Genomic DNA, 9,781 nt, shown 5'->3' with positions numbered 1-9,781 from the left:
ATTTTTAAAGAGACACTACACAATTTTAACACATTTTATATTTTTGTAAACATGCAGAATATTTGTCTAAATGGTCTAAATGATATACATAAAGAAACTAAGTTTACATATTAAGATAATTTCTAACAAAAATATTCAAAGGTTGAATCTAAAGCAAAATAGGCTCCTACAGTATGTGATATATTAGAGTCTTACGTGTAAAATAGCCCATCCATATAATTTTACTGTTTGACTGTTCAGTACTGTTCATATTTACATTTAAAAAGCAGACATAAAAGTAACTTAAAAGTTACTTTTCTAAGTAACTAATTACTTTTGATATACAGTAACCGGTAGAGTGATTCAGTTACTTTTAAAAGAAGTAATTAGTAACTGTAACGAATTACTAATTTTTTAGTAACTTGCCCAACACTGGTGACTATTGACATGTAGATGTGTTCAGTCCAGGACTCTTATTAATCATGTAAAGTTAGGGAAAGATCGGTCATTGCATAATCAGTGTAAACATGTCACTTCCTGTTGTCAGCTGGTGGCGCTATAACCATAAGTGACTATTGACATGTAGATGTATTCAGTCCAGGACTCTTATTAATCATGTGAAGTTTGGGACAGATCAGACATTGCATAATCAGTGTAAACATGTCACTTCCTGTTGTCAGCTGGTGGAGCTATAACCATAAGTGACTATTGACATGTAGATGTGTTCAGTCCAGGACTCTTATTAATAATGTGAAGTAAGGGAAAGATCGGACATTGCATAATCAGTGTAAACATGTCACTTCCTGTTGCCAGCTGGTGGCGCTATAACCATAAGTGACTATTGACATGTAGATGTGTTCAGTCCAGGACTCTTATTAATAATGTGATGTAAGGGAAAGATCGGACATTGCATAATCAGTGTAAACATGTCACTTCCTGTTGCCAGCTGGTGGCGCTATAACCATAAGTGACTATTGACATGTAGATGTGTTCAGTCCAGGACTCTTATTAATAATGTGAAGTAAGGGAAAGATCGGACATTGCATAATCAGTGTAAACATGTCACTTCCTGTTGCCAGCTGGTGGCGCTATAACCATAAGTGACTATTGACATGTAGATGTGTTCAGTCCAGGACTCTTATTAATCATGTGAAGTTTGGGACAGATCAGACATTGGATAATCATTGTAAACATGTCACTTCCTGTTGCCAGCTGGTGGCGCTATAACCATAAGTGACTATTGACATGTAGATGTGTTCAGTCCAGGACTCTTATTAATAATGTAAAGTAAGGGAAAGATCGGACATTGCATAATCAGTGTAAACATGTCACTTCCTGTTGCCAGCTTGTGGCGCTATAACCATAAGTGACTATTGACATGTAGATGTGTTCAGTCCAGGACTCTTATTAATCATGTGAAGTTTGGGACAGATCAGACATTGGATAATCATTGTAAACATGTCACTTCCTGTTGCCAGCTGGTGGCGCTATAACCATAAGTGACTATTGACATGTAGATGTGTTCAGTCCAGGACTCTTATTAATCATGTGAAGTTTGGGACAGATCAGACATTGGATAATCATTGTAAACATGTCACTTCCTGTTGCCAGCTGGTGGCGCTATAACCATAAGTGACTATTGACATGTAGATGTGTTCAGTCCAGGACTCTTATTAATCATGTGAAGTTTGGGACAGATCAGACATTGGATAATCATTGTAAACATGTCACTTCCTGTTGCCAGCTGGTGGCGCTATAACCATAAGTGACTATTGACATGTAGATGTGTTCAGTCCAGGACTCTTATTAATCATGTGAAGTTTGGGACAGATCAGACATTGGATAATCATTGTAAACATGTCACTTCCTGTTGCCAGCTGGTGGCGCTATAACCATAAGTGACTATTGACATGTAGATGTGTTCAGTCCAGGACTCTTATTAATCATGTGAAGTTTGGGACAGATCAGACATTGGATAATCATTGTAAACATGTCACTTCCTGTTGCCAGCTGGTGGCGCTATAACCATAAGTGACTATTGACATGTAGATGTGTTCAGGTCAGGACTCTTAGCAATCATGTGAAGTTTGGGACAGATCGGACACTGTATGCCTGAGTTCCAGCAACCTGTTTCATAGCGAAACATCAAACTTTGGCTGGCCGAAATAGACACAAATTTTAATATAGAATCAAATCCTTCGCAATTTAGCATCACAAAGGCCTTAAGATGAGACTCGCCAAATATGATGATGATCCGACGAAAACTGTAGGAGGAGTTAGTTAAAGTATGACTGCTGGAAATGAGAAAAACTGAGCCAAAATCTGAGAAATAATTCAAAATAGCTGACTTCCTGTTTGGTGTAGGGCGTTGCTCCAAGAGACTTTTTTGTTGGGCTTGTAATAATACATGAGCATAACGAAATTCGTACATGTAAGTTAAACACAGTCCAAGGGCTGCTTCATTCAATCTTTGAAAGTGGCGCTAAAACATGTTCCTTCAGGTTGCCAGCTGGTGGCGCTATGGCTATAAATGAAAATTGTTATGTAGATGTGTTCAGGTCAGGACTCTTAGCAATCATGTGAAATTTGGGACAGATCGGACATTGTATGCATGAGTTCCAGCAACTTCCTGTTTCATTGGAAAACATCAAACTTTGTCGGGCCAGAACCGACACAAATTTTTACGTAGAGTCAAATCCTTCGCAATTTAGCATCACAAAGGCCTTAAGATGACACTCACCAAATATGAAGATGATCCGACGAAAACTGTAGGAGGAGTTAGTTAAAGTATGACGTCTGGAAATGACAAAAACTGCGCCCAAATCACAAAAATAACTCCGAATAGCTGACTTCCTGTTTGGTTTACGGCTTCGCGCCAAGAGACTTTTTTGTAGGTCTTGTCATGCTACAGACGCGTCCCGCACTTCGGAAGTGTACGTCAACCACAGGCCGAGGGCTGCTTCGTTGCAAATTTGTAGGTGGCGCTATAGATCCATTTTCTCCCGCCTAATTCTTAAGCCTACACCACATGTAAATTTTCATCACTCTTGACATCTGTGCAAAATTTCCTGAGTTTTCGAGTATGTTTAGGCCCTCTAAAGTCCCGCTGAAGTCGGAGAAAAAGAAAAAAAATAATAATAACTCCTTGAAGAACAATAGGGTCCTCACACCCCGGTGTGCTCGGGCCCTAAAAAGCTTACATTTATTAAACTATGGTTCTATAAAGAACCTTACACATCCACAGAACTTTACTGTTGAAGTGGAAAAGGGTTTTTTTTAAAAAAAGGTTCTTAAACGGTTCTTCACAGTGATGCCATAGAAGAACCATTCATTTAAAGGTTCCTTAAAGAACCATTTTTTCTTGCCTTTTTAATAATCTTTGGATATTAACGTTTTTTTACAAAACCATTTAGACAGAAAGGCTTCTTTTGTGGCGTTGTAAAGCATCTTTATTTTTAAAGGAGACATATCATAAAAATCTGTCTTTTTCATGTTTAAATACTATAATTGGGTCCCCAGTGCTTCTATCAACCTAGAAAATGGGAAAAAGATCAACCCAGTAACTTAGTTTTGGTAAACCATTCTCTGCAAGCGTGTGAAAAATTAAATAAAAATTTGGTTCCCCCTGTGATGTCAGAAGGGGACAATACTGTCCCTAAAGGGATAGTTCGGCCAAAGATGATATTAAACCCATGATTTACTCACCCCCAAGCTGTCCGAGATGCATATGTCCATCACTTTTCAGACGAACACATTTTCAGTTATTTTAGAAAATGTCTTAGATGTTTTAGTTAATCGAATGTACACGTCCTTCAAAAATGTCCAAAAAATGTGCATCCATCCTTCACAAAATAAATCCAAACGGCTCCACAATGATAAACAAGAGCCTTCTGCGGGTAATCTGCACGGTGTTGTTGTAGAAATATCCTAATTTAAAACTTTATAAACGAAAATAACTAGTTTCCGGTAACGCCGGCATCTTAGTCGTGCCTGCATTTAAGATGAGAGCGTAAGCAGTTTATGGAGGGTTCTGTGCTGCTGCTCTGTGCCCCCGCCCTCTGCATTTGCCATACGTCACTAAGAAAAGTGCGTACACTATGCTGATACTCTCTCCTGAATACAGAGGAGTCTACGATGGTGGCATTACCGGAAGCTAGTTATTTTTGTTTAGTTTTAAATGTGGATATTTCTACAACAAAACAGCACAGATTACCCTCAGAAGACCTTTGTTTATCATCGTGGAGCGGTTTGGATTTCTTTTGTGAAGGATGCACATTTTTTGGACTTGATAATTTAAATTTCATATTTTTAACAATTATAAAAATCATTGTTATTTGCAGGTTTTCTGTGACCTGAGTCCTGTAATTCCACTTTATTAATCTACTTACAAATATTAAGCATTGTTTAAAAAGGTGCTTCAGGATCCCATATAAAGCAGGGTTTGCAAACCCCTTGTGGTTCATGAAGGAATTGCAGGGAGTTTGTGAGTTGATAATGCAATGAATCATAAAATGTAAAAAATTTAAAACAATAACTAAAACAAAATGTACACTTGTTTAGTCTATATGTCATGTAATCATGATATGTGCAGCACCAAATGAAGTTGAGCACCTCCAAAAGGGATGCCTCTAGTGCAGGGGTGGGTAACGTCGGTCCTGGAGTGCCAATGTCCTGCAGATTTTAGCTCCAACCCTGATAAAACCTTGCCTACCTGTAGTCTTCAGGTGACTCTTAAGATCTTACCTTCCCTGTCCTATCCTACCCCTGCTCCAGTGGTCTGTGGCAACTTGCATGCTTTGCGTATAGGGAGGATAGGCACTGCCATTCATACACACAAACACTACCCAATCATAAAAATGAGAACTGGACAGATTTGTTTCATATACTAATAAAAGTAAATTACCAGGTGAAGGTTCAGTAACTGGTAAAAGAAACAGTGTATAATACCTTTGATCGAAACAGATTAAAATATTTAAGTTAAACATGTAAAGTTTTTATTAAAGTATTGAAATATTTACTCAATCTCAGGGGGAGCATCTGAAAGCAAATCATTTGGGTCAATTGGGTTCAGCTGACAAAAAGCTTGAAAACCTGTGCCATTGAAGAACCACATTTGGCTGAATGGTTGCATAAAGAACCTTTATCAGCCAAAGAAACATTCAGGTACAAGGTTACTTGAAATGAACAGGTTCTAGGTTATTACAAAAATTAAGAAAATTTGACTAAATGATGGGGGACCCAAAAATAGTTTTTAAGCACCATTTTATCAGTGTACTGTTGCATCTAATAAATCCTTAAATCAAAGTGAAGAATAAAAACCGAATGTAAAGAATTAGTCACTTAAAACTAATTTAGCAAAGTCAGACAAAACATTTATTACTCAAACCTGTGTCACAGAACAAGAGTTTTTGTGTAAGCAAGAGTACTTTGCAACGCAAGCCTTGAGTGGCAAATAACATGAATGTTGAATCGGTTTAAACCAGGTACATGTGAGCAAGACTTTACCAAGCAAATTCACAAATGTAACAGATCACAAACAATAGAGCGGTGAAATACATGAAACTTGAAATATAAGGACTGAAACGCAGAACACAAACAGTGCAGTACAGACAACCTTCTCCAATACACATCAGATGTAGAGCAGTGCCTTGCGTACAAATTCTTGGAACTCTAACAATTTGTCCTAGCTAAAAAAAAAAAGCCTACCCACCTGGAAGAGCAAGGAAGAGAGATATTAAATACTCTGAAAGGTACAATGAAGTTATAAAAATAGAGCTTCGGTATAAAACAAGCTGGGAATAAAAGGCAACTTTACATGATCATAAAAGATTCAGTTCATTTGGCCACCATTATTGACTCGCAACATTACTGGCTAATAAAAACCTTACAGGCAACGCTTGGTTGCGCAAAAAAATATTTACAAGCACAGTCAACACCAAAGGCTGTGTGGCGCAGACAAAAATGTATATTTACAAGCAGCCAAAGTCATTCCTTAAGTTGACCACTGTGTGGCACTAGACATTGATGGCATTTTAATAGGACTGCTTTCTTTGCCCTCTCCGTCGCTGACATTACTTTTGGCATTGATGTGAACTTGCATGTAGCTGTTAGGGTTGGGGAACTCGTAGTGCATCACAGCTGGGGGAAGAGGCCAGGTTCCTGTGGGTCTTGCCGTGGACTGAGGTGGAGAATGGGGCTTTGGATAGCTGGGGTACAATGGCGTTTGTGGAGGACTCCTCTTGAATATGGACTCTCTCATCTGAGGATTACCGTAAGGGTCTTGGATTGGTGTGGGGTTATCATTTTGGGACTAAAGAAAAAGATACAGGGTTGTGAGAATGAACAAATAAAAAAAAACAGACATGAATAACGTGAAAATTTGTATCATCGTGCCTTTAAGACATTCTCTAAACTATTGAAATGTCTCCTTTGTAGATGATAATTTGCTCTGTGTCCACACTGATATGTTCCTGCTACTAACAAGGCAGTACAACTAACCAACAGTGTGGACATTTGAAACTTTAAAACCATTTTATGGATGATCTCATACATAAGAGACCCTCACCTGAGATGGGGGTGCTGGTGTGTTAGAAGCACCACTAATAACGTATCTCTCAGTCATCCAGCTGCTGTCTCGTTGATGCCTTTTCAGCTTCATCCTACGATTCTGAAACCAAGTTTTCACCTTTGAAAACAATCAAAAAGAGTTAGACACAGTAACAAATGAACTAGTATCAAGCACCTATAAGTTTAAAATAAACCAACCTGTTTGTACGTCAACCCCGTCGTTCCTGCAAGGGTCTTCATCTCCGCAGGTGTGAGGTACCGTTGGACATTAAACCGGTGGATGAGAGCATTCATCTGCACCTCAGAAAAAGCAGCCCGCGTCTTGCGAGGCTGGATCACTGGTCGCTTCGGAGATGCATTTGGTGGAGGCAATGGGGGCAAGCTGTTTACCCCCAGATTTAGACCACCTTGCTCATCTGTAACCACCGCGAGAGCGTTTGAAATGAGCTCTCTGCTTTCAGGACTGCCACCGTCGGATTCATAGTCCTGTTCTCTCCAGGAAGGGAGGTTCAGATTGGTCATGGCAGGCCCTTCTCGGCTGCTTCCAGAAGTCCAGGAATCTACACAAAGAATCAATTAAAAAGTTTCTTATTTCACTTGATTTGTGTGGCATACATTAGATGACAAATTGCAATTGTATCAGACATGCATAACTGGTTGATTTAAGTTATTAAATTGTACATATTTAACATGTATATACACTAAACATTAGTATGCATATAGTCATGGTTTATCAAGTTTGCAAATTACTACATTTTGATTTCATCATTTCAAACTTATCAACAGTAAAACGACTGGATTTATCGTGACCAGGAAAAGCACAAACAAAACCAAGCAGTTTGTTTCACTTGGTAAAGCACAAATTTGACAAAATAAATTTGGATAAAACCCAATTTGTGAATCAGGTGGTTACCTGGCGTATGGGCCTCTGAATCACTTGGTGTATCGCTCTCGGCCTGCTCAGCATCCTTGGCTTTAGGCTCGAGCTCCGTCTTATTATATGAGATTAAGAGTCGTCCGTTTTGCGTGTTGCCCGGGTAGTGCCCGTAGTTATTGGCATTCGCGTTTTCTGGACTCCAGGGTGGCGACTGTTGTGCGGCCTGAGTGGAGTAAAAACTCCCGGTGACCCCACCGGGGTGAGTGTAAGCGGCCTCTGCCCAGCTCAGGTTCGGGTGGCCGTGCTCGGACGCCTGCTGGTACATGAGCCCGTAGGCATAAGCGTGGTAAGACGGATTAAAATTGTAACTCACGGGCATTTTCCAGTCCGCCATCCCTTCGTTTGATGCGTCTGATGAGCGCGGAGCAGAAAGCCGAGATAAGTGGACTCCCCAAAAAATGTATTAAAATCTCCCGATGTCAAAAAAATAACTCCCAGGGCTGAACTAACGTTACCCTCGAAAACAGTTGCATATAACGGTTCTTTTCCGCCTCATACTCACACAAGAAACCTTAAAAATGACCTAAATATCACGATTAGAGAAGCTAATTTATAAAGCCAGGTGAGTGGGCGTGGGTTGGGTGGAGCTCAGAGGAAATGTTCGGACCAATCAGGCGCAAGTTCTGAAAGTGGATACACCCACTTTTCGCGTTTACCTGAGCAAGGTATATTTTAAAGGTTTTAAAGTGTAGTGTTTTAACGACACAATTATTTTTAAATCGAAGTGATTATAAAAAGAAAATAAACAATTTCCTAAATAAAAGATGACAGATAAAATACACACACTTTTAAAAAGTATTTTTCCAGACTATTAAAATGTTTCAAACATTGAAGTAATTTAATGTTTTTCAAATAACACAAACATAGTGCTGTAATGTAAAATGATATTTTAAACAAAATTGTATGGGCACAATGAATAAAATATGGACTGAATTTGAAAGTTATTGTTAACAATGTTGAATGATTGCAAATTTTTTAATATTTTATACTATTATGACAAAAGATATGCTACATTATTAAATATGGCTTTTATCTCTCTAATATGTTGTCTTTCTTTAAATGTCTTCAGATTAGCATGGTTAATCCTATAAAGACAATATAACGTCCTATGCCTATTTAACTTTAAGTACTCTAAAATGGCTGAAATTAAACCTGTTTAACTCTTAAAATGTTTGTTTTTGTTAACTTTGCAAATAGGAATTTTCCAGAACTGGACAGTTTGGATGCCTTAAGCAGGTTTGCATTTGAATTACCACATGAATAAATGTGTTTGTAGTCAAAAAGGTGAAAATATGAGACAATCATGATGTGATCAGAGATACCACAGATCTGTTTATATAGGGTAAATGTGTGAAAGGGTGGAGAGGCATGGGCAACAATATTATCTTTTCAACATGTTTACAAATTTCAAGTCCAAATGTATTGAAATACATCAGTTATTTATACACAAAAGGAAAAATGTGTCTGCTTCACTTTTGTAAAATCACAAGGTTTTTGTCTCTGTCAAAGAGAAGAAACTTGCTGCTAAGGTTAAGGTGTTTACAAGCTTTTTATATGTATCTGTCAGATAATTGTTATCTTCTGATATCATCTCAGGTTGTGTGATTTGTATTATATTACAGTATTGTAGTGTGTTTTTATTTGTGGATGTTAATGTATATTTTATTGTACATTCCTTATTGTTTTTATTTATAGTGTGACACTGACAGTTTTCTTTATTATTATTATTGTTATTATTATTAGCCTATTTATATTTTGTTTATTTAAAATCTTTTAAATTGCTGACTAGCTTTGCTGAAGAATTTGGCAAATAAAACTTCAACCCTATATTTAAATAGGCCTCTGTATTATAAAATCATCCAAATGTAAAGAAAATTGTGTGACAGTATAATTTTAATATGTTTAATATTGACTATGAGTAAGATGCATGTCAAAGTTTAAAATCAATTTGAAATCAAACCCATATCTGCCAAAAACTTCCAGGATTTCACAGACAGGGTCAGGTTAAGTTTAAACCCTACTACAATCCTTTGTGACTTGATTTATCTTAGTGGTTTTTGTTTCATTATAAAACATTGGATCAAACAAACTGGTTGATCAACTTTAAGGATCATCTTTAAGGGAACAGAAGCCTACTTAATGGCTTGTTTTCAGTAGTGTTGATTTTCAATGATGATGATGATGGTTGTTTTTAGTTTGCCTCTTTCTTATTGAGATTCACATGCAAATAGCTCGTTAGCACCTCGTCGTCTCAATCGAGCATCTGCCTCAACATAATCACTTTCAAAACAAGAATGC

General features: G+C 37.8%; 1 protein-coding gene and 1 non-coding gene across 2 annotated transcripts; both read right to left on the bottom strand.

Moving 5' to 3' along the window:
• Positions 1–5,329: 5,329 nt before the first annotated feature.
• On the bottom strand, positions 5,330–8,014 carry nanog (nanog homeobox). Its single transcript, XM_055181963.2, has 4 exons — positions 7,460–8,014; positions 6,745–7,106; positions 6,545–6,664; positions 5,330–6,289 (listed from the first exon to the last, which is right to left on the bottom strand). The coding sequence occupies exons 1-4, from the start codon at positions 7,815–7,817 to the stop codon at positions 5,972–5,974; spliced, it is 1,158 nt and encodes a 385-aa protein (XP_055037938.2). The 5' UTR covers positions 7,818–8,014; the 3' UTR covers positions 5,330–5,971.
• On the bottom strand, positions 6,358–6,492 carry LOC129426686 (small Cajal body-specific RNA 11). Its single transcript, XR_008638502.2, has one exon.
• Positions 8,015–9,781: the final 1,767 nt, after the last annotated feature.

The sequence above is a fragment of the Misgurnus anguillicaudatus genome, chromosome 25 (genome assembly GCF_027580225.2).
Source record: "Misgurnus anguillicaudatus chromosome 25, ASM2758022v2, whole genome shotgun sequence".
In the NCBI taxonomy this organism is placed as follows: domain Eukaryota; kingdom Metazoa; phylum Chordata; class Actinopteri; order Cypriniformes; family Cobitidae; genus Misgurnus; species Misgurnus anguillicaudatus.
This window is presented reverse-complemented; position numbering and strand designations above follow the sequence as displayed.

What these genes read in the sequence shown, in the direction of transcription:
- nanog (XM_055181963.2), bottom strand. Translation starts at nt 7,817, where the DNA reads ATGGCGGACTGGAAAATGCCCGTGAGTTACAATTTTAATCCGTCTTAC. An exon ending in TTCAGAGGCCCATACGCCAG is followed by an intron (nt 7,107 to 7,459) that starts GTAACCACCTGA and finishes TTCTTTGTGTAG; the next exon opens with ATTCCTGGACTTCTGGAAGC. An exon ending in CACCAGCACCCCCATCTCAG is followed by an intron (nt 6,290 to 6,544) that starts GTGAGGGTCTCT and finishes CTTTTTCTTTAG; the next exon opens with TCCCAAAATGATAACCCCAC.